This window comes from Erpetoichthys calabaricus, chromosome 5 (genome assembly GCF_900747795.2).
Source record: "Erpetoichthys calabaricus chromosome 5, fErpCal1.3, whole genome shotgun sequence".
NCBI lineage: Eukaryota > Metazoa > Chordata > Cladistia > Polypteriformes > Polypteridae > Erpetoichthys > Erpetoichthys calabaricus.
In genome coordinates this window covers 185,609,254-185,635,564 of record NC_041398.2, presented here as the reverse complement: position 1 = coordinate 185,635,564, position 26,311 = coordinate 185,609,254, and the positions used below count along the sequence as shown (strand labels likewise).

The window sequence follows — 26,311 nt, the reverse complement described above, 5'->3', positions numbered from 1 at the left end:
TGCTTCAAGTAACCAATGATTTGCTTATGGCAGCAGATGCCGGACAAACCAGCATATTAATTCTGCTAGACCTCACTTAAGCTTTTGACACTGTCAGACATGATGTTCTACTGTCCAGAATATAGAACATTCTGGGTGTTTCTGGCACTGCCCTCCAGTGGTTTAAGTCCTATCTGACTGATAGACAGGAGTCTGTTAGTCATGGCAACAGCAGGTCAGGAGTTCCTCTGGGATCTGTCCTCGGCCTTCTGCTCTTCTGTATCTACATGCCTCCTCTTGGCCATACTATTCATAGCTTTGGACTTGGTTAGCATTTTTATGCAGATGTTACTCAACTCTATTTCAGTGTTAAAAACGAAACTTTATCAGACTTCTCAGTTCACAACTTGCCTTGGTGAAATTAAAGCCTGGATGGAACATCCATCCATCCATTATCCAACCCGCTATATCCTGACTACAGGGTCACGGGGGTCTGCTGGAGCCAATCCCAGCCAACACAGGGTGCAAGGCAGGAACAAACCCCGGGCAGGACGCCAGCCCACCGCAGGGCACACGCACACACACACCCACACACCAAGCACACACTAGGGACAATTTAGAATCGCCAAAGTACCTAACCTGCATGTCTTTGGGCTGTGGGAGGAAACCGGAGTACCCGGAGAAAACCCACGCAGACACGGGGAGAACATGCAAACTCCACGCAGGGAGGACCCGGGAGGCGAACCCAGGTCCCCAGGTCTCTCAACTGTGAGGCAGTATCCCTACCCACTGTGCCACCGTGCTGCCTTGGATGGAGCATAACTCTTTAATATTAAATTGCAACAAAACTGATCTCCTGCAAATTAGCACTAAAGCACAATTTCAGAAAATGAGCTCCTTTTCACTCACTCTTGATGGTGATCTCTTTAGACCTTCTTCTAATGCAAGGAATGTTGGTGTCATTTCTGATCCTTCCCTTTCTTATTCCGCCCACATGAACCACATAAAAGAAACTTTCTTACTTATATCTTCATAACATATCCCGTCTTTGCTCCTTCCTCGCCTTTTCGAATTCTGAGAAACTTTTCCATGCTTTTATCACATTCCAGATCTATTATTGTAACTTCATACTGGCAGGTGCCCTTTCAAGTCTTATATCACATCTCCAGTTAATTCAAAACTCTCCTGCATGAGTCCTTACATGATCCAGCAATAGCGAACACATCACACCAATCCTGCTTCGCGTTCTCTGGCTCCCTGTGTCTTACAGGATCGAGTATATAATTCTATAAATAACATACAAAGCTTTAAGTGGCCTTCCACTGGACTACATCATTGACTTTCTCCATCACTATCCTCCTGTTCGCCCACTAAGGTCCTCTGTTTCTGGCAATCTTGTTGTGCCCCACACTAACCTGCACTCAATGGGTGACTGGGCCTTCAGCTGTATAGCGACCAGACTTTGGAATGACCTCCTGAAATTAATTGGATCAGCTGACTCCATTCATTCTTCTGAAAAACAACTTATAACTCATCTGTTCAGGAAGGCTTTTACATTAACCTCTATGTCCCTTCATTCAGTTTACCCATCTGTCCAGATGCTCAGGATAATTTGTGTCTGTGTGTTATATCATAAATTATGTGATTTGTTCAGGCATTTCGTTTAGTGTTGAATTTAGTATTATACTCTAATTCTTTCTTTTATTCTGTTTAATGCTTTTGTACATCCTGTGTTTATTTGTTTATTGTTCTATGCGGAAACTATTTGCATTATTTTGTTTTAAGCATCTTGACCATGGAAAAGGTACTATCTCACTATTATAAAAAAAATATTTGGGAGGGAGACTAGGGAGATAAGACGTGATCTTCTCAGAAGACAATTTGAAGACCCACGAGAGACACTTTAGCTTGCTCCCAGCTCTTAAAACAACGACAAGCGACAAGCAAAACACGCAGCTCGCCAGCAGCAGAAACCCAGCAGATGATCCGACCACTTCTCCTTGCATGCGTTCAGCCACCCTAACCCCCCGCCCCTTTCACAACACGAGCGGCAGAGATGCGAACTGGCAAAAGGATAGCTGCTGTAAAATGATCGATGGGCACAAGACCGCAGCAACAGCAGCAGAAAGACCGCAGATGATCCAACGGCATCTCCTTAGCATGCGTTCAGGGGGCAGAGCTCCCTAATATAAGTACATGTATTATTATTATTATTACTCATTTTAATATAGGAAAGTTGCTCATTAAAGTATGCTTGACAAAACATAAAAAGCGCAACTGCAAATAAATTGTGTTTACTTTGAGATAGCATTAAAATTAAAGTTTTAAAGACATCTTAATTTTCCATTGCTCCTCAGTTACAGTGTATTAACTGAAAAGGCTGTTATTTTGAAAATGCCATATAAGAATATTGCGGACAGAACAAATGTGTGTCCAAGTTTGCATATCAACATTTGTAATATCCAAGGAATGCCAACTTCATTCCTAGCAATACAAATACAACACGGTTCAACATGTATTTATTTTCTTTTATACATAGAGCCTTATTAACGTTCACAATGGAAATAGTACAAGAAGTGAAGAAACCAAAACTGAAGGTTTTGTGCAAAAATATGAAAGCCAGATTCAGTATTTTGGTAAGTTTGTACTTTTGTTTAAGGCTTCTGCATAATATTTTGCTTAATTCATTCTTAATGACTCTATGTTTTTCTGTTGTCATTTGGTATGTTTTTTTGATATACTCCTTTAAAGATATAAGAATAATGCAAGTAGATCATAATGAATTAATAAGATTTTACAGTGACAGTAGACACTATTTTAAATTGGGGGAAATAAAATGGTATTCATAGGATTGTGACTCGGAACACTCTGATATGATAGCATTTGTCCCATGTCAATTGAAAATAAAAAACTTTCTGCAAAACTTACATTCTTTTACATATGATTATTTCCATTATATAGCATTCATAATTCTTGTTTCGTTTTGAGTTGTTTCCTGTGATTTGGTTTCACAATGCACCTGTAGTTAAAACCCAAATTTACAGTAGAGTTTTTAAAAATAAAGGTTATTCTTTAGCTTCACTGGATCAGATGCAATATTTATTGGCTCAAATATTGAACAGGACCTGTGTTGAGGTGGCGAAAGGAGTGTGACACAATAATGCCAGATGAACCTTGTTAGATATGCATGCACACTAGCCAGAGCCTGTATAATCACAACTTTATTGTTTGAAGTTATCAGGCTTGTTTTACAGTTTGTCTGAGAAGGAAAACATTCCACATATAAACCCATCTAGCATGCTCAGAGCTAATTGGTTATCATGTTAAAAATTTGTATATACAACTTTTCAGATTCATTAGCATTTATATTAATAGTGTTTAATCTAGACCCAGTACAATGTAAATTAGGGTTAGACTTAAGTATGTGTGTTACTGAATTTGTGTTTGTAAAAAGTATTGCATTTGACTACCTAAAATAATGGTTAATTAGGAGTGCATAACAGCTGATAAAACTGTATGTGATTATAAAAGGCAACCTGCAAACATCACAACTGTATATGTTTTGTTGCACAAAGCTGAGATGCTGTCTCCACTCTGTTAGGTTATATAGGTTCAACAGACATACTCTTTTACGTAGACTAACTAAACAAAAATGTCTTGGATCTTTTCTGTCTACTAAGAATTTTGAGACATCTTCTACCCAAGGATTTCAATGTTGATAGAACTGCAAACAGTACATTTTTGTATTTTTTGCCATATCTGATTTGGCTTTCCTGTTTGCAGTGTGCTTATTTTTCTGTCTGTGTTTTTCTCCTGATTTTTGTCACTCCTTGATTCAGAAGGGATGGTTGAAATACAATGTTAATTGCTAATTCAAAGAAACACAAACTCCATGTTTAGGATGAAGACTTTTTGTTTTCCATATCACACCTAAAAAGGAGCTGGTGATTTTTCTCTACTGGCTCTTTAGAGGTACATAAAGTAATATTCTCTACATAGTGGTCTTTTTGCCTTATGCTTTCTATTAATGTAGTCAAGAGAGGTCCTATACACAAAAAACACGGTCATACCAACAAAACAATGATGTAGCAGGTGTTTTGTAGATGCAGTAGTACATGTCATATATGAAAGGTGCTGCAGAAGGCAGCTTTGTTTTTCTTTTTTAATTCTTATGGGAAGATCTTTTTAAAAAAGTGCAGCACTTCTGAAATACCCCTGTTGTCACATTCAGCTACAAAATCATATGGATAGTCCTGACAGAATTGGGGAATGATAATCCTGAGAGATGTATGGACATTGGGTATTGCCTCAGTTTAGGTACAACAACCCCACTTCCTTTGAGTGTGCGAATAAAAGAATCCAACTTAATGCTTAACCTTTTTCCTGTTGCCACAGTTACACCTTTTCCATAGAAGCAGCAGGGAAGCAAAAACTAAACAGAAAGTTTGTACCTACTGTATGTGAATTGCCACCTTCACAGGAATAGGCCACTGTAAGATGATGTCAAGTTCTGCAGAACTGGAGTCAGTTTGATTTTCAAAGTGGTAATCTTCAGTAAACAAACAGCGGCCTGTGTATTGAGACATTGTTAACCATCCTGCAGTTGTTACAGAATTGTCAGGATCTGTATAGTTTAGGCACAAACACAACAGAACTAGACCCTTTTTCCAGTTATATTTTTGTGTACATTTTTATGTTCCAAAAATTGAAGCAATCTTAAGTGCATTTTCTCTCAGATTTAGAAAACTTGTCAACATATATGTTTTGTTTGTAGTAGTGATGCTCTGATCTACTGTATCTGCCACTGATTGAAATTGACTGATTTTCACTACAAAAGACTTGACTGGTGATCAGTAAATTGGTCCATCACAAAAAATAGATTCTTTTATTCAGCATCAGTTTTTCTAAGCTTTACAATAGTTTACTTGTAGTGCTTCTTTACGCTAGCTAGCTGAGAGTTTCCTATAAACTTAGAGCAGCAAGGCAAACATAATCAGAGAGAAAAATTGGAATCTTAGCTTTTACATTAAAGAAAGTGGAGTAATATATCTGAGAAAAAGGAATCAGAAGTTATCCTGTACAGTTAGAAAAACAAGAAGAAAAGCTACTTTAATGAATTCTGACCTTTTTATTTTGTCGAAAATGAGTACTGCTTGTCTGAGTGTGGACAGCAAGAGAGCTTCTGTTAAGTGCAGCAGCTCAAATTTTCAATTAGAATAGAAAAGATGAAGAAGAATTTGACATTGCTGCTTACCAAATAATAGGCTTTTTAGCTTAACAGCAAATTGTCTATTTTACTTCTAAACATGTTAAGCATGTTAGCCTTCTATCTTCCTGATAAACATTTTATGAATATTTGATAGATTTTGGACTGTTTTAAAGGTTTGCACTAAGTTTATTATTTGTTTGTGTGTTTGTTTTGGTAAGTACTGCACATTTAAAATGGTAATCCATATTTATAATTACACATCAAGAATTATGAAAGTCTAGTTGGTACCCTGAATAAAAGAAGAAAACTTCTGTATTTTGTTAATGTGTATTTTATAAGTAAAAAAGCTGTAGTGCAGTTAATGATTAAAAATGATTAAAACCTACATGTACATTTACATTTATGCAGTGTTCAACTGGCAATCTCAATTAACTGAATCAGTGTGTGTGTGTGTATATATATGTGTATATGAATGAATACACATATATATATGTTATGTCTGTTATCTTGTGTTAAGCAAGTGAGTATAACTCAAAATTGGCAGCAGAATTTTTCCGTGACTTCTCAATATTTCATGACATGTCAGCAGTATGGTAAAGCACTGTAAGATGAGCCAAGCTAATGCTCCAAGACATTTTCACTTTTCTAGGCGAAGTATTTTGCACATTAGAGCCAGCTCATCCCTTTTTAAATTCAGCTTCTGAATAAGGCCCCCATCTTTTTGTGATATGTTCACTCGCATCGTAACTGACCTCTGTGACACTATCCCTCACCCTTTTAAGTTGCAGGAAGGTGACCTGTTAAGCAGGCAGATTATTCCTGACCAAATTGATGTTCTCCACTCACACATTTCTTTGAGAAAGGTGTCAGAATTTTCATGTTAATTGGTGTAAAACCTTATTACTGAAGTTTTTGAGAACAACAAAATTCCCACACATTTGGCAGACTTCCTTGCCTTTCACTTCCACAAAGAAGTGTACAGTGATCCCTCGCTATATCGCGCTTCGCCTTTCGCGGCTTCACTCTATCGTGGATTTTATATGTAAGCATATTTAAATATATATCGCGGATTTTTTGCTGGTTCGCGGATTTCTGAGGACAATGGGTCTTTTAATTTCTGGTACATGCTTCCTCAGTTGGTTTGCCCAGTTGATTTCATACAAGGGACGCTATTGGCAGATGGCTGAGAAGCTACCCAACTTACTTTTGTTTCTCTCTCTCTCTTGCGCTGACTTTCTCTGATCCTGACGTAGGGGGTGTGAGCAGGGGGGCTGTTCGCACACCTTTAGACGATAAGGACGCTCGTCTAAAAATGCTGAAAGAGTTGCTATCTTCTGTGTGCAGCTGCTTCGTGAAGCGACATGCTGCACGGTGCTTCGCATACTTAAAAGCTCAAAGGGCACGTATTGATTTTTGACTGTTTGTTTTCCTCTGTGTCTCTCTCTCTCTCTCTCTCTCTCTCTCTCTCTCTCTCTCTCCCTGCTCCTGACGGAGGGGGTGTGAGCTGCCGCCTTCAACAGCTTTGTACCGGCGGTGCTTCGCATACTTAAAAGCCAAACAGCCCTATTGATTTGTTTGGTTTTCTCTCACTTTCTGACATTCAGTGCTCCTGACGCGCACTCCTTTGAAAAGGAAGGTATGTTTGCATTCTTTTAATTGTGAGACAGAACTGTCATCTCTGTCTTGTCATGGAGCACAGTTTAAACTTTTGAAAAAGAGACAAATGTTTGTTTGCAGTGTTTGAATAACGTTCCTGTCTCTCTACAACCTCCTGTGTTTCTGCGCAAATCTGTGACCCAAGCATGACAATATAAAAATAACCATATAAACATATGGTTTCTACTTAGCGGATTTTCTTATTTCGCGGGTGGCTCTGGAACGCAACCCCCGCGATGGAGGAGGGATTACTGTAATCCTCTGACTACTTTTTCTGAAAAACACAATAATCTATCTATCTATCTATCTATCTATCTATCTATCTATCTATCTATCTATCTATCTATCTATCTATCTATCTATCTATCTATCTATCTATCTATCTATCTATCTATCTATCTATCTATCTATCTATCTATCTATCTATCTATCTATCTATTCGATGTTGACATTTCTTCACTTTACAATTTTTCTCAGTAAATCCTGAGATAGACCAGTTTAACCATTTGTAAGAGAAATTGGATGATGAAACTACAACTTTTGTGGGGTAGCTAACTGAGTCATTTGAAAATTGCAACTAAAGAATAAAAAGCACAGCCTTTGGCGATACTTTCTTATGTGTGTAGAAATTATAGTTACTAAAGGTAGGACATAGTTTTGTGTAAACCGCAAAAACTGGAACATTAAATCTAGGAAACATCCAGTGGACTGTTAACGTTAATGGGGAGTGGGGTGGGTCAGCAGCACCAGAGGTTCTCCCCCATGTGTTAAACCAAACTCATTTTAAAATGTGTTTATGCATTGCAAGAAGAAACCAACCAAATCACAGTCAAAAGGTAACAACCATATTTGAATGTTGGGATTTAAAATACAAAAGTTTATTTGATAAACAGGCCATTTACAAGAAAATTCAAAAGAATAAAAGGTTCTGACTTGGCTGTCACAGCCCCAGTGAAGCATTATGCTGATGTATTGCTGTTGGTATAAAGGAGCTCCAATAGTGTTTCTTGGTACATTTCTGCTGAATAATTCATTTGCTGAAAGTACACAGTATTATTGTGTTGGAGAGAGAATGTGCAGCATTTTTCATAATGGCACTGAGTTTTGTTTTAATTCTCTCCTTTGCTACTACCTCCAGGGTCTCCAGAGTGTGTCCCATAACTGAGCTTGCCCTTTTAATTTGCTTGTTGATCTGGTGGGCCTCTCTTGAAGTGATGTTACCAGCCCAGCATACCACAGCATAGAAAATTTCACTGGCCATCACAGAGTTATACAAGATGTGAAGGATGTCACTTCCCACATTAAAGGAACACATTCTACTAAGGAAAAAGAGTCTGCTCTGCCGTTTCTTATAAAGTTTCTCTGTGTTTGTAGACCAGCCGAACCTGTCATTAATGTGGACCCCCAAGTACTTGCTGGAGTGGACCACGTGACTCCTATAGTCTGTCTCATCCCCTTTATCAGTACACCCTATAAGTGTAGAATCATCTGAGAATTTCCGCAAGTGACATGACCCAGTTTTATACGAGGTGTGTATAAAAATAACCGGACTGATAACATAAAATTATTTAATTTTCAAATTTACAAAATTTACTTTTCCACTTCAATATACTCATCCCCCGCATCCACACACTGCTGGAGACACTTGTTCCATTGCTCAACACAGTGTTTAAAGTCTTCTTTGAATGCTTTCATGGCAGTCATTGTAGCTTGTTTCATAACATCTGTTGATTCAAAATGCTTCCCTTTCAATGTGCTTTTGACTTTTGGAAGCTAAAAGAAGTCACACAGTGCCAGGTCAGGTGAGTATGATGGGTGATCCATTACCGGGATATTTTTTTCATTTCAATCAATCCGCTCCAAAACATCCAAACAAATTGCTCGGCTATTTTTCCTTCTGAAGAACAGTGAGAACTTGCAGAACCATTTTTGCACACACTTTCTGCATGTTAAGTTTTTCAAGCAAAATGTTCTACGCAGTTATTTGATCAATATTAACCATTTCACTAATCATCCTAACACTTAGTCAGTGGTCACCTTGCACAATTTTGCTGATTTTCTGGTCATTGTCATCAGTTGTTGAAGTTTAACAAGAAATTTCAAGTTGATTCCTTGTTCAAGTTTGGGTGGCAACATTTTTCCGACGGTAGCAGAAGAAGAAGGCTAACTTAAGCGACTGCTGGAGTTGGACTGTTTGAGATATTAAGTTGAAACTGATAAGAGGCGTTATTTAAGATATAAGATAAGAGAGCAGTGACCAGTATTGGTCCTCCCCTTCCTAGAGCTATAACAACAAGAGCAGTCTGTTTATTTTTTTTATGCACACCTCATATTAATAATTAGAGATGTACAGAGTGAAGAAAAAAAGAGATGACTGTTTTTGTGGTGCTGCAGTGTTACTCACATCGATAACAGAAACACTGTTCTTGATTCTCACAAACTGAAGTCTGCTTGACTGATAGTCCATATCCAGGACACCATAGACTCATCCACCTGCATATCTCCAAGTTTACCCATTAGCTGGGATAGCTGGATGGTATTGAATGCACTGGAGAAATCAAAAAACATAATCCTCACAGTGCTGCCAGCCTAGTCCAGGTGAGAATAAGCCTTGTGTAGCAGATATATAATTGCATCCTTCATTCCAGTCGTTGTCCAATTGGAAAACTGCAGTGGGTCCATTTGGTCTACCACAAGAGGACTCGTATAGTCCAGGACCAGTCCCTCAAAGGTCTTCATGATGTGAAACGTAAGTACCACTGGTCTGTAGTCAAACTTCTGACATAGGCTGTGACCCTCCTTCAGTTCTGAATTGGATTAAGCAGGCATGACAACATATGCACAGTGGGAATCGGCTTTTATCTGTATGTGCACCTCATAAGATAAACCAATTCATCACTCTAATGGAGAGGTTTGGAGTTTCACCAGAGGCCCTCAACAGAATCAGTTTAATCTTTTTTGTAGCTGTAACGTAATAAGATTTTGTACATGTGTAATGGTGCATATTTTAAAAGCCTTATATAAAGTTAGTATTGACTGTTTGATTGATTGATTATTTACTTTAAATCTGTTATACCAAAATGAGTGATATGATTTATCAAGTGTGCTGTTAACTTTGTTTTGTATATTGTTGTGTGACATTACTTTCTAGAAAACAAACTATGAAAAATAAAGGTTAATTGTTTAAACATTTTTGCTTGCTCATTGCTTGCAAACAGCATGTGTTGCATCTTTTGTGATTTGTTATCACTGCGGTCACTATTCTAATAAAAAGCAAATAGATTTGTAGCAGCAAATTCATGGCATTCATTAGAAAAAAACAAAGAAAACATTTAATGTTTTTTGTTTTAATAAAACATGGAAGGTTAGCCGTTTTATTTTGTCTTTTTTTTGTTGAGCTAGTTTTAATCCTCTACCGCACAACTTCAAAGTTATTGTGCTCTTCCAAACAGTGTAACTCATGTTCAAATATTAACTTAAATAATTTTTTGAGTTCTAAGTTTCACTGATTGTTTTCAGAGAATACTATCATATTTGCTATATAATTTTAATTTGCTTGATTGTGTTGTGTTTTGTTATTATGTCTTGCTTCCTAAATAAAAGGATAGTGAAAAATAATGTTTTTTGCCCTTTGAAAGTTCCTGTAGTTAAAATATATATATATATATATATATATATATATATATATATATATATATATATAATAATAATATAATATAATATAATATATATCTTTTGCTTGTTGACAGTTTCTTTAAGAAGGTCAAAACCGGTTACTTAGCTTTTTGGAAATTCTGCTGGGTCCCCAGTGTGTTCTGGTTGTTTTATCACAAATCAGATAACTGGGAATAATGCTTATAATACTATGTTTTCTGTCTGATTATGTTGAGCCAGTAATTCTATAGATACATTCTCTACCACCTTTTGAGATTACAGTGGAAGGTTCTCTGGCTTCATTCAGTCAGACTAAATTTAGTATTGATCAATGTTATTTTTATTTTTTTCTGCTCTCATTCATTATTGTAGTTCCATATGTGATGCCGGACCAGGATCGCTAACTTTACATTTGTAGTTTTACTGACATGCCATATTCTTTACTGGCACACTATTTTGATGTTAACATACAGTATGTACTTACTCTATGGTGCAGAGCTGCCGGCTTGGCATTTATTGTTGTACATGGTCACATTTACAACATCAATCATGATTTCAGTGGAGTGAAAGCTGCTAATGTCCATAATTGTTGTCTTCCTTGCCAGTATCCCATTCAGCATTTCAGCTGACAGCTGATTTCTAATGTCATTCCTCATCAAATTCATTTGTGAAAATATTCGTTCTACTTCAACTGTGCTGTGTGGTAAAGCAAAAACACTCTGTGATCATTGACAAAGTAGTAAAACGTGTTTCTCCACCAAAAGTTTAGACAAGAGATACTAGATGCCAGTAGTGGTCAACTGTCACATCTGGGCTGATATTAGACATGTCTGTGACTTGGTACTCCAGGAATTCCCTTTCCTCTTGGTCAAGTTCATTTTCATTCACAATCTGTGGAAAGAAGCATGCAAGCTGGACAACATGAAGGACTCTTTCTAGCTTCCATACTTCATTGTTGACTGGCATACATTTTTTCACACTGGTCACTAAATTGGAATAGAACTGTATTACAACATCCATAAATCTATCAAATGCTTTCTTTTCCTGAACCCTCCAGTACTACTGTTCTGGCTTGTGTTCCAGTAAAAATGCACTGCTTCTCCTTATAGTTTTCTCAGTCTATGATGTCAAATTCTATAAGATTTTCAGCAGACAGATTAGCTGTTGCAGAAGGTTTAATTAATATGAGAACAGTGTTTTCAGTAAGGTAACACACTCCTCATATAATGTAGGGATGGTACAGGAGTTCTGCTGGCAAATCTTGTTGAAGTTAATAAACAGTGGTAACACAGACAATAAAAAGTAATTGATATTTTGCCAATGGATAACACAGTAAATAATCTGTCATTTTCATCTGCTGAGTTAATGTAACATATCAGGTCATTATACTGATAAAGAATCCTTTCCATGCACTCAAGATAACTGAGCGATCTAGTGGAGCAAAGCTTCAGTATTTTCAGTTCATCAGTCTCTGTGAAAGCCTGGAACTCTCTGTAAAGCGGTCTTCATTTGTAATTGTTTGAAAAGTGGATGAATATATCTCTGCAGAGATGCTCTAATTTTTTGGCCAAAGTTTTATATTCCTCAGATGAGCAAAGTACTGAACCTGACATCCGCAGTGTATGTGAAAAACACTAGCCTTGAATCACACAAGTTCCAAGTTTTTCATCCTAATAATCACATTAGCTCAATCAGTTCCAATTCCAGTAATGTGCTAGTGGAATGCTGTCTTCCTGAGAACATCTCAGTATCGCATTGAAAATGGTTTCAGAGTCAGCTTTTTCTGTATCTAGAGTTTCATACGATAAAAGCAATATTGCACTTTACCTTGTTCATAGTAAAATAAAATTACAATCATTATAGGTTTCGGCAACATACTAATATCTGTAGATTCATCCAATAGAAGAATAAACAGCTTTTTTCTGAGCCTATTCGATAAATAAAGTTTCAGTTCTTTGCTTTTAACATTCTTTACTAGCATGGAGGACTTGGTGCGTTTACATTTCACATGCTTACCTATTTTTGTGTCAGGAAACGAGTCGCCAACGTATTGACTGAGGTCATCCATTACGCTGAAAGGTAAACTGTTCAGTATAACAAAGTTGAACATCTTCAGTTATGTCTTTGTTGCCTTGTGCTTCAAAGTGTCACACTTTTTAAGGTGCTCTTTTGCAAGAAAATGAGTCCCGATTGCTGGGTCCTTGTCTTTGTAATTGCATAATGCTTCATACTCATGGTATGGCTACGCACATGTCCCCCACCACCATGTGCAATAGAAAGTGTTTTTTGCACCGTATGCTGAGTTCAGTTTTCCAGTCTTATCCATTGCATAAATTCAGGGTCTTTCGTTCAAGCTGACTGAAATCTGCACTGTTAGGTACCATTTTTTCCACTTCAGTGAACTTTTTTTCCATAGTCACTGATGACTGATTGATGACATTGATCCATTAAGACACTGAGTTCTGTGCAGGCAGCACAAGGCAGATTCATTGATCTGCATTTCATAAGTTATAATTAAGTAATCTCATAGGATAAATTCCAAGAGCTCATTGGAATGTTTAGTTCACTGAAAATGAGACTACTATTTACAGACAGTGAATTTTTTTTTTATGGATTTATGGACAAGGTGAATTTAGTACTTTTTTTTATGGACTGTCTGTAAATTTACAAACTGTTGGCAACCCTGTGCCAGACTCCAATATAGGGGTGGGCAATCCAAGATATGGAGGGTCACAATGGTTGTAGGCTTTTGTTCCAACCTTTTTGTTTGTGTTAATCTTGCTGTTAACGTCTAGTATAATTAGATGCGTTATTCTAGCTCTCTGTTGGTTCTCTTTAAAATTAATAGTAATGCAACTTGTATCTCTTTCAAATTCAGAGTGATGCTTAATGCTGCCATTAGTTTTATTGCACATAAGTTTTCTGCCTTTCATTTTACTTGTATACAGTATGTGTTTGTGATCAAGTAATGGCTTTTACCAAAGTATTTTGAAGGAGAAAATGGTTGAGATATTAAAGCTTCTATTCCTCTTCTTCCTCTTGTTTTAACAGTTATCCTCTAATTTATTCTTGTTTTTAGGCATGCTGCGGCGATGGGAAGATAGTCAGAGATACCTCTCTGATAATCCTCACCTTGTTTGTGATGAGACTACCAATTATTTAATTCTCTGGTGTTTCCACTTGCAAGCAGAGAAGGTATGTGACTGTTAGAAATACATTAATTTAAAGCAGCAAATCATATTTAATTTGACATCTGCTTTATTAAAAGTGTTGCTTATTACAGTTATACTGTACTGGATATTACATAAATTTGCCATAGCGTCATTTTTTTGGTATATTTGAGTTTATTATGCCTATTATATACTCTTTAGATTATGGTGGATGGGCAACTCTGCCAAACACTTCAGCTTTTGTCTTACACATCCACAGGACTTTGTCCCAAAAGCATTTTGAACATCCAGGTAGACTTTTTTCAAACTTGAGGCATGCAGCAGTATTTCTTCTGAAAATCAGTGGTTTCTTTGATTGTGTTCAGCTATTTTATTACTGAGAACTAATAAACAGAGACTTTAGCAAGTTCAGAAGACTTCTGTCCTTTGCTATTTCCCTAGAGTTACTTTCCTTCTTTCAGCATTGTGTTTTGCATTCTTCTAGTTAATCTTTGAAGAATGCTTGCTTAGTAGAGAGAGTACTAGGGATAGAGATAGTGATGGTATGGAATTTCTTCAATTTCTAAACAGTTCGTCTTGCCGTGGATTAATACAAAGTAAGACCTTTGGAAATGTTGTTGTAGACTTTTCCTGCTTTACGCATCTGCAAAATTCTCAGGTCTTCTAATATTTATTTTGATTAGGACATGTTTCAAATGAAAATATCTCTCCTGAGAAGAACAGACTTTGTCTGCACAGCCAGTGAAACAGTCAAATTTTGGTCAGCAAGAAAGAGCAGCCGTTTTGCTTTTAAGTGTAGGCTACTTTTCAGAACTTCAGTATAGCTTGTCTCAACTTGCTCATCAGCTGGAGAAGCTGCTTGCTTTCACAACAAGGGGTATGATTCTCCAGAATCTATATATATAAAATCCCTATGTGCGTCCAGGTGTCCGTGTGTGGGTTTCTTCTGATGAAGTCCGGGGCACGGTGCGAAGCGCGATATTACTGTCAGAGAAAGTTAAAGGCGTTTTACGGAAATACAAACCAGTATTACTGCGAGAGGAAATTAAAGGTACACAATACAGTGACGCATATTACAGCCACATACAAGTCAGTATTACTGTCAGAGGAGATTAAAGGCATAATACCAATGCGCACGCCTGTATTACCGCCAGAGAAAATTAAAGGTATATTACGGACGTACAAGCCAACGGACATACAAGATGGTATCCTTCAATAAGGGCGCGCACAGGCATCCTTCAATAAGGGCGCGCACAAAAAGGCGAGCCTCAAAAGGGCGGCCTCAATTGGGTGCAGTGAATAAAGGCGCGCATAAATAAACATCTGCACTTTTGTTGCTCTTCACATATTCCAGAGCCATTTGAAATAAATTATCTACGAACGCCTTTATTCGCCGCGCTCAATTGAAGTCGCCCTTTTGAAGCTCGCCTTTTTGTGTGCGCCCTTATTGAATAGAGCCGTACAAGACAGTATTACTGTCACAGAAAATTAAAGACACACAATACACGGCGGCAGCCCACGAAGAACGGTCAGCTCAGCAAGTAAACATCAACAAAAGAAAGGCTGAAAGAAAGAAAAATACGACCAACAAAAAGAATGAGGTCAAAGTCCCTTGCCATTTAATATAGACTGTTCCTACTAATGTTTATGCACTACTGTTCTAGCGCCCGTTATTGTAACGGGCTAAATGACTAGTTACTTTATAATTTGTTTAGAGTAAAACTTCAGCTGGTTTTAGTTTAGTCCAAACTCTGTGTAAACGAGTAACAAATGTTAATTGTTTATGCTTTTTAATTTGAAGTAAGCATACAAGCACTCCAATCCTGTCAGAGCTTTACACACAGCAGTTAGTGTAAGTTTGGGCACAATCCACAGATCATTACCTACTGATGACTTTGTATATTCAGTTGCGCCGTATATACATAAAAAGACTATCAATGTATCAACATATATGTATTAATAGATCGACTGCATGATTTATTTAGCCTCTGCCTGCTAAATTCTAACTCTTTATTAACAATGTGCACTTTGTTTCTTTTGTGCTTAGTTCTTATAGTGTGAACAGGCCTGAACTGACCATCTATACAAAATGCACAATGCTTTATGTTTACTTAATTGTTGTCTTTTTGTGCACCAGAGCAGCCATGCCTGAAGTATTAATTCACCTTTTCTCTCATTCCACTGGTTGATGTAATGTAAAGTACGGAGAACAAAAGACAAAAGATAAAAAAAAAAAGTCATAGGCAATGCATAGCATTATAGGCTTACTGTTTTTCGAAAAGTTAATTACCACCAAGTCCTTAAAAGTATTAACCAGAAAGTTTTGTTCAAATTGTTCTGCTGTTTACCAGTCCCATAGTCTGACGTATGTATGTCTAAGAGTTTAGTTAATACTTTATTGTAGAAACTGTTACTATTACTGTTTACTTTGGTATCCCTTCATGTAAACATGCAAGTAACTACCAGAAGAATGTTGCAATTTATATTCAAACAAGTGAGGCGTTTAAAAGATAGGCTGACTAATCATTAGAAAATGATCTGAGCATACGCTTGAGTCCACTTATAGGGCTAATTACCTCTAATTACACACATATCAGCTACATGTTACAGCTTACATGTTTAGTCAAATATTTACAGCTGATTCAGCCTTTCTCACCATAGGACTATGTAATACTACACAACACAACATATCTTTGCTGAAATGACACACACTCAAATGTCGTTTGTTAGACAGCTGAACTCCTTTCCATGAAAACTGAATATCTGAACCTTCAAAACAATCACATCATCCAGCCTTAGCCTTGACAGACCTTTATATTTTTATCATTATATTTTGGGTACAGTTAGAGAATCTTTCTAATACCTATGAATCTTTGCCTGAATAGAACTTTACTTCTTCTCCTCCTACAATGGGGAAATTTTCTGGTGTGCCTACACTACCTCCTGGCTGGATTAATTCTCTTTTTCTATTCAGTAAACTTGCAGCTCAAAGTATTGTATTAAACACAAGGGGGCTTCGCCCCCTGCTCGCTTCGCTCGCCTACCCCAGGCGTTTTGAACCCGTGTCCGCTGGGCAGCCAGGTGTGAGGATGACGCACGTTTAATACAGAGCGCTCGCCTGTGTCACTCTGGGGCTCTCCACTGGTAATACGGAGTCCCATCCGTACCATTTATGACGTTTTACTTTGCTTTCCACTCTGTCTTTCATTTGAGACCTCGCTTTATTCTGTTTTTGTTATAATGACACCTGGTCCGTGGCGATTTTATTTTTTTCAGTTCGTATATCGTGTAGTCGAGCTCTTTCTTTTTGGAGGAGTCTCTGCCTGGTTTGCGTCATTTCAGACGCACGTTGTAGGCACTTGCGTTCATTAATTATATCCAGGCAGTCGCGTGTTTGTATCTCGGGCACTCGAGCTGTGTCGTGTTGAACCCGTGCCTGCTTTGCCTATGCAGTTTGAGACGTGCGTTGTAGGAGTCCACGCTCATTAGATCTACGCATTAGTGCCACTCACAATATGGCGGCGACGCCTGCGCCTTCCGTATTATGCCGGTTCTTACCATGCTGTGCAGGCGCCTTTGCCTTTTGTACTTCACTGCGCGTTCTGACGGCCGATGTAGGCGCCTGAACCTTCAGGGTCCGCCTCCGCTGTGTGTTGTGGACGTTCAACTGTCGTTGTTTCTGCTTTTATATTCTGTATCCTGGTCTGCATGTGTTTAGTGCCCAGGTTTGTTTGTAGCTGTCGCATTCCAGTTTTCATCATCTGTAACCCGCTCTTCATGTGTTCGTCCCCGTTGTTTAATCCCTTTATGAAGTTTTACTTCGTTTCCTACTCTGTGTTTTATTTCTGAGGGCTTTGTTTTGTAACCTGCTCTCTATGTGTTTGTTCTTGTTCTTTAACCTCTTTATGACGTTTTACTTTGTTTCCTACTGTGACGGTTCGTAGTCTCTCCCATTTTGCTCTGGTGCGGGGGCTTTGTGTGGCGCACGTGCGTAGTCTCTCCCGTTTCACTATGGGGGGGGGGGGTGCTTTGTTCCTTTAATCCCTTTATGGTGCTTTGTTCTGTATCCTGCTCTTCATGTGTTTGTCCCTGTTCTTTATCCTCTGTATGATGTTTTATTTTGCTTCCTATTCATGACGGTTCGCAGTTTCTCCCGTTTTGCTCTGGTGCGGGGGGCGGGTGGGTGGCTTTGTGTGGCGCACGTGTGTAGTCTCTCCCGTTTCACTATGGGGGGGGGGGGGGTGCTTTGTTTCTTTAATCCCTTTATGGGGCTTTGTTCTGTAACCTGCTCTTCATGTGTTTGTCCCTGTTCTTTATCCTCTTTATGACGTTTTATTTTGTTTCCTACTCTGACGGTTCGTAGTTTCTCCCGTTTTGCTCTGGTGCGGGGGGGTGGCTTTGTGTGGCTCACGTGAGTAGTCTCTCCCGTTTCACTATGGGGGGGGGCTTTGTGTGGCGCCTGCGCACTATGTCTTTTGTGTCCACGGCCGATGTCCCTGCGTCCATCCGGTTTACCATTCTCGTTTAGTGATATGGATGAATTCACATTTCCTAAATACATAGCTTCCATTACTGAGTTAAATGACAGTATTAACTACTACATTGGTTAGAATGATGCTTCTGTTTGTTAATTACTACTACGTTCAGAGCAGTTATGTCAGTGTGGTCTGTCTTTCTCTGCATTAATGGCTATTTATTTGTTTGTTTATTTTTGGACAAACTGCTACTGTGTATTGTTTTGATGTATGACTATTGGCAAGGTCACGAGTGAGCCCTTTATGATAAAGTAAATTTTATAATGTTTCGGTTTTTTAGTGTGCAAAGGATTTTTTGTATTTCTGAAAAAAATTGTCTATATTAAGTGTATCACTAAAGTCGTTTAATGTGTTACCTTTGTTAATAATGCATACTTTTAAGATTTGTTATACATGTTAACATTGTGAAAAACTACTAGTGCTCTTTCATCTGTCTATAAAGGATTCTGAAATCTTCAAGAGCATCTTTGGAATGGCACTGCAAGGTTATACTTGACGGATTAAAGCCATACACTTAAAATAATATTGCTTTGATTTTTCCTAAAAATGTACTTCATGTTTTTCATGCATGTCTCAATATGAAAAGTAATATAGCAGTAGAGGACAAATAGTGGTATTTTAAAATATGATTAAATTGTATTGTTTAATTATTGAAATGAAAATATATTTTAAAAAGCAATGCAAGTGCAGTAACTAGCTTTAGTGTCTTACAGTGGCAGGAAATTAGGTTTTATTCCAATCTTGGTCACTGCCTATATTGAGATTAGAGCTTTTTTTCCACTCCACAACTCAAAACCATGCTTATTGGGTTGATCAGCAACTCCAAATGGGCAATGGATGAATAAATAATTGAATGCCAATGAGTATTACCAGTGAGAAACAGTAATATCACTAAGTAGACCCATTGCAGCTAAATTGTGCAGGTTGGTTCAGGCCTTGTTCCTGATAATACTGAAGCAGCTTTGGGTTAAGTGTGATTTAATACAATAAAATAAGTGAATGAATATTGCATGCTGTGTAGATTTTTAAGACTGCTAATTGACCATGCATAATGGATAAAATGGCAGTGAAGCAGGTTTAATATAAAAAAATAATAATTTGCCACATTAGTTGTCTTCCCTATTTTGCATATATTCTATTTTTCTTGTAGTGATAATATTTTTATTAATGATTATTCTTAAATTAATAAAAATAACATAACTAGAAATTGTATTACTGTGTATGAAATAGAAAACCAAAACAGTGCCCATTACCCACTTCTCTCATCCTGTCCAAGGTCCTGAACCTTACCCCTGTAACAATATCCACACCATATTGTCAGCACCAAAAAAAGGAAGCCATTGCCATCACAGTTTTCGGGTAATACAGGATTTAACCAGAGAAACATCAAAATCCCAGTTTTGGATGAACATATTAGAAGCTTTATTAATTTTACAACACAGATCACTCCAGAGTTAACTACTGTAGAAACTAACTTGAATATTAGAATCATACTTTTCTTAACTTTGTCATCTACGTTTTGAATATATCTGTATATGGTAGAAAATAGCAAACACTTATGTGAACATTTATAAATTGACTGTTGAGCAGCACTGAGGTGAATTCTAAAGTTTTGGTCTTTTAAGGAAAGTTGGGTAGAGCCCAAGAGAGAGAGTATCAGGTTACCCATGGCAGTAACTTCTTTCATTAACAACAATAAGGTAAATACATTTACTAATATGTGTTTTATTTTTTTGTCTGAGAGTGAAAAATATTTCCCAAAAAACTGTTTCCATTGATTGAAACCCTTTTCTAAATAGTTTTGCATTCAAAGCCACTTTAAACTATTTTTTACATAATTATCCTATTACAGTACTTTTTTTTTTTTTTACTCTTTTCAAACATCATACATTTTATGGTAAAATGGTCATATACATTTAGTTGTATTTTTAGCCATCTATTCTTTTATCAATTTGCTGAATGTGCTTATTCCAGTGACACCTTGAAAAGCAAGAAACAGAATACTATTCTATCACAAAGCATGCACTTCCAGGTGGCCAATTTAGAGTTGGTAGTCTACGTAATGTGTCTTTGGCATATGGGAGGAGACTGGAGTGCCTGGAAGTATACCAATATAGATGCTGGATTAGATCTACACTTTGCTCCTCTGCACCTGAGAATAAGTTAGGCTAATTTCTGCAGCTCCATAGTGCTGGAAGGTTGTAACTTAATTAGCAAATTTTGTTTGTCAAATTCAAAATAACAGGGTAACAATGTTCTTATATTGAAGTTATTAAACTATCAACTGAAAAATTAGGTTTTTTTTTCTAGTAAAAAGCTGCTTTTATAATTACACTTGTCTGCAAAAAAATGTTTTTTCAGAGCAGCTCTTTATTAAGTTTTTTACACTGATTTCATATATGAAATCAAAATGAAGCTATCATGTCAGGTTTTTGAGATACACATCATTGACGTTTTGACACTTTTAAATATCAATATAATATATCAACACGATATCCGGAGTTTGGACTATGTCCCAACAAAATTGTTTTGATGTGTTTATTCTGAAAACAAACGAGAAGATAGAAGATGATAGCAGAGACATGTTAAAGCATATTTATGTCAATTTACCTCAATATAAAAGTGAGGTCAGCGTGCCCAAAAATGTTGGAGGCATTCGCTTTTGCTCTTGTATTGTACATCCGTCTCTCTTTGCAAGAACCAACAGTAGTCACCCATCATGCTTGGAGTGAATTTTCCGTAATATCAGTTTTCCTTCACCTTTATATCTTAATGAAATCTTTACCTATACTCATTGCTGACATCACACAGATTTGGTGTAAAAAAGTCCAAATGAGAGTAAAATTCTGGCTCTCATAAGCTGATACGCTTTCAGCAGGTTCTCCACAAGCTCAGCATTATTCTCTGCTCTGTGACTGCCAAGAAAATTCTGGACAACCCGCACTAATGCTGATTCAGTGGGCTTCAGTTTCCTTTTGAACTCATCGTAAAGCATCAGTTCATGGATTTCAAGAACAACAAAAACACCTTCCTTGATTCTGGCATCACTTTTCTCAAGACCAAACTTATTTCTTAAATGCTGAAAAGCATTACCATTTCTGAAAATTTTGTCAAGGCAATGGACAAAGTAATGATGAATCTAACAAACAAAATGTCCTGAAATGCAATGTTATGTTTAACAGTTAAACCACATACCTACTGCAGTGTCATGTCTGAGTTGTGTCATTATGCTTTAGAGTCATATAAGACCTGGTAATCAGTAACAAATAAATATTTTTTCTGCTAATTTAAAAATTAACAATTATTAAATAAAGTTAATAATGACTAGGTAAACAACTCACGGCTGTTAGTAACATGTGGCGAATTCTTTTATCTCAATGGCATCCCTAGTGGAATCAGATTTGGAGTTTGCAAGTTAAACCTGTCAAAGTAAAGGTGAAAGACTCCCAGTGGCAAAATGCTTGTTGACCAGTGGTATGTACAGTCTTTGCATTTCAGGCTAATAAGTAGTTTTTCCCATGTTCCCAGATGCAAGAAGAGTAATATTTGGATTGTACACTGGATGCCAGTCCATCAGACAAATTAAGATGATGCAATTGGACACTTGATCGCAGAAAATCATGTAAAGTAAAAGAAAGCCAGATATAAATAAAATAATATAAAGTTGACAGACACTCACTCATCAACAAAAACAAAATTTTCACAAAAACACCCATTTTCTGTTCAGTTAAAAAGCTGGAATTTGGCAGGATTTGGGATCTAGGATAGTAGGCATCTGCTAAGAAAGGACACTAAATCAATATTAAGGCATAAAAACAAAACAAAAACTTACAATAGAAAAACTAAATGGCCCAAAATTTCAAAAATGCTCTGATGGATTTTATAGAAATTTGGTGACTTTACAGAAAACATTTGTTTTTATATGTCAATAAATTATTTTATTTTTCAGTATTTGTTAATATTATACTACGCATATGTTCTGCACTTACAACAAGCTCTATGTAAATGAAGCATGCAGCAGAAGTGATTGATGGGGCACATGAATTGCACCACATGCCAATAAGGTGGACGGATGACTGAAGAAGGGGTGTTGTTCTAGACAGCAAAAAAGAGACATGAGCACATTTTAATATAGAAAGAGACAGCTCAACAAAACTCAGTGATTAGCATGCTCTCTTTTGTGCTTTTGTCTACTGTCACTCTTAAACGCTTACTGGCTCTCATCTTGGTTTTCTATTCCACTCCATTGATTTCCAGTCCCCCATTGCAAAACTGAAAACTGACCCCTCTAATAACTTCTGGTACTGCAAACTTTTTCTTCTTTTGGCTGCTCCCATTAGGGATTGCCACAGCGGATCATCTTCTTCCATATCTTTCTGTCCTCTGCATCTTGTTCTGTTACATCCATCACCTGCATGTCCTCTCTCACCACGTCTATAAACCTTCTCTTAGGCCTTCCTCTTTTCCTCTTCTCTGGCTGCTCAATCCTTAGCTTCCTTCTCCCAATATACCCAGCATCTCTCCTCTGCACATGTCTAAACCAACGCAATCTCGCCTCTCTGACTTTATCTCCCAACCGTCCAATTTGAGCTGACCCTCTAATGTACTCATTTCTAATCCTATCCATCCTCGTCACACCCAGTGTGAATCTTAGCATCTTTAACTCTGCTACCTCCAGCTCTGTCTCCTGCTTTCTGGTCAGTGCCACCGTCTCCAACCCATATAACATAGCTGGTCTCACTACCGTCCTGTAGACCTTCCCTTTCACTCTTGCTGATACCCGTCTGTCACAAATTACTCCTGATACTCTTCTCCACTCATTCCACCCTGCCTGCACTCTCTTTTTCACCTCTCGTCCACAATCTCCATTACTCTGTACTGTTGTTCCCAAGTATTTAAACTCATCCACCTTCGCCAACTCTACTCCCTACATCCTCACCATTCCACTGACCTCCCTCTCATTTACACACATGTATTCTGTCTTGTTCCTACTGACCTTCATTCCTCTCCACTCTAGAGCATATCTCCACCTCTCCAGGGTCTCCTCAACCTGCTCCCTACTATTGCTACAGATCACAATGGCATCAGCAAACATCATAGTCCACGGGGACTCCTGTCTAATCTCGTCTGTCAACCTGTCCATCACCACTGCAAATAAGAAAGGGCTCAGAGCCGATCCCTGATGTAATCCCACCTCCAACTTGAATGCATCCGTCACTCCTACCACAGACCTCACCACTGTCACACTTCCCTCGTACATATCCTGTACAACTCTTACGTACTTCTCTGCCACTCCCAACTTCCTCATACAATACCACAGCTCCTCTCGAGGCACCCTGTCATATGCTTTCTCCAGGTCCACAAAGACGCAATGCAACTCCTTCTCTAAACTTCTTCATCAATATCCACAGAGCAAACATTGCATCTGTCGTGCTCTTTCTTGACATGAAACCATACTGCGGCTCATTAATCATCACCTCACTTCTTAACCTAGCTTCCACTACTCTTTCCCATAACTTCATGCTTTGGCTCAACAATTTTATTCCCCTGTAGTTACTGAAGTCCTGCACATCCCCCTTATTCTTAAATATTGGCACCAGTACACTTCTTCTCCACTCCTCAGGCATCCTCTCACTTTCCAAGATTCCATTAAACAATCTGGTTAAAAACTCCACTGCCATCTCTCCTAAACACCTCCATGCTTCCATAGGTATGTCATCTGGACCAACGGCCTTTCCATTTTTCATCCTCTTCATAGCTGTCCTTACTTCCTCGTTGCTAATCCGTTGCACTTCCTGATTCACTATCTCCACATCATCCAAACTCTTCTCTCTCTCATTCTCTACATTAGTCAGCCTCTCAAAGTATTTTTTCCATCTGCTCAACACACTCTCCTCGCTTGTGAGTATGTTTCCATCTTTATCCTTTATCACCCTAACCTGCTGCACATCTTTCCCAGCTTGGTCCCTCTGTGTAGCCGATCAGTACAGGTCCTTTTCTCCCTGCTTAGTGTGTAACCTCTCGTACAACTCATCATACGCCTTTTCTTAAGCCTTCGCCACCTCTCTCTTCACCTTGCGCCTTATCTCCTTGTACTCTTGTCTACTTTCTGCATCTCTCTGACTATCTCACTTCTTCTTTGCCATCCTCTTCCTCTGTATACTCTCCTGTATTTCCTCATTCCACCACCAGGTTTCCTTTTCCTCCTTCCTCTTTCCAGATGTTACGCCAAGCACCCTTCTTGCTGTCACCCTTACTACATCTGCTGTAGTTTCCCAGCTGTCTGGTAACTCTTCACTGCCACCCAGTGCCTGTCTCACCTCCTCTCTAAACTCAACCTTGCAGTGTTCCTTTTTCAACTTCCACCATTTGATCCTTGGCTCTGCCATCACTCTCTTCCTCTTCTTGATCTGCAACGTCATCGTACAGACCACCATCCTATGCTGCTTAACTACACTTTCCCTTGCCACCACTTTGCAGTCTTCAATATCCTTCAGATCAACTCTTCTGCATAGAATGTAATCTACCTGTGTGCATCTTCCTCCATTCTTGTATATAACACTATGTTCCTCCATGATAGAACAATTTGAATCCACTTCCGATCCACCTGGCCTTACTCCCCTTCCATTTAGTCTCTTCTTGCACACACAATATATCAGCCTTCCTTCTCTCCATCATATCTGCTAACACTCTCCCCTTACCAGTCATACTGCCAACATTCAAAGTTCCTACCCTCAGTTCCACTCTCTTTACTTTCCTCCTCTCCTCCTGCCTCCGGACACGTCCCCCTCCTCTTCTTCTCCTTCTTCAGCCAACAGTAGCCCAATTTCCGCCAGCACCCTGTTGGCTAACAGTACTGGTGGCGGTCATGGTTAACCCGGGGCTCGACCGATCCGATATGGAAATTTGTATTGTTGTCCGAATATTGATTTGGCAAAATTTTACACCGGATGCCCTTCCTGACGTAACCCTCCCCATTTATCTGGGGCTTGGGACTGGCACAAAGAAACACACTGGTTTGTGCATCCGCTGTGGCTGGGTTAAGAACATTGGACTTAAATAGTCCAATAATACTTAAATAGTTGAATAGCCTGAATTTCTAATAGAGAAATGCTGCACGCCCTGCCCTCTTCACATCGGAGCAGACTTGAGGGAATAATGTTACTGAGCTGTTGGGTCGGAATCATGCAGTGAAATGCAGAGACATTTGTGTTGTGCTCAGGGATCGAAACAGCAGAGGCAGAGAGATGCAGAGGCATTTCAGACATGCTAAAAGCCCAAAAACATTGGAGCATCTAAGTGGAAACCTCCCTCCACTTAATGGAAGATAACATCTTAATGTAACACTACCTCTCTGATTCTCTCATTCCTGATCTTATCAAGTACTCCACACCTCCAGCTCAACATACGCAGTTCTGTAGCATCCAGTTTCCTTTCATCCATCCTTTTAACTGCCCTGGTTTCCATACAACAATGCTGGTCTTACCACTGCTTTATACCCTTTAACCTTCGCTCTTGCAGTTATTCTTCAGTCACATAGCACTCCTTTCAAACTCGTGTTAAGTATGTTTATTTAATAAGGGTGTGCACATTACCACATATACCATATGAAAAAGCAATTAAGTAGAACTTTAATGTAATCACAACAATGAATTTGAAATGTGAATTTATTTTGAAAAAAGATGATTTTACCCAATAATCTACATGCAACATAATTTTAGCGCCGCTGCTGTGCTTTTTTGCTTAGAGCTATTACATAATTTTATGTATGGGGAAAAATATGTTGAATAAAGCTAGCCATGTATCTCAAAACACCTCATTTCGTAGATAAGGCAAGGCTATCTATGAAATAACCAAATATTTCATTCTTGATGGCTGACAAATGAGCCAGTTGTGCTCAATTAATATGTACAATGGAACGTCGGGTCATGAACGTCTCAGACCACATACAAATCGGGTTACGACCAATAAGTTCGCCAAAACAAGTCAGTATGTGTGTATATATATGTATATATGTGTGTATATATATGTATATATATATATGTGTGTGTGTGTATATATATATATATATGTGTATATATATATATGTATATATATATGTATATAAT

At 38.1% G+C, this 26,311-nt stretch overlaps 1 protein-coding gene across 1 annotated transcript in view; it reads left to right on the top strand.

Moving 5' to 3' along the window:
- Positions 1-26,311, top strand: part of cdc37l1 (cell division cycle 37-like 1) — an 81,176-nt gene that overhangs the window by 13,863 nt on the left and 41,002 nt on the right. Inside the window, exons 3-4 of the mRNA XM_028802303.2 lie at positions 2,519-2,615; positions 13,578-13,693. Of these exons, the coding sequence (XP_028658136.1) occupies positions 2,519-2,615; positions 13,578-13,693 (213 nt within the window). The remainder of the gene's footprint in view (positions 1-2,518; positions 2,616-13,577; positions 13,694-26,311) is intronic.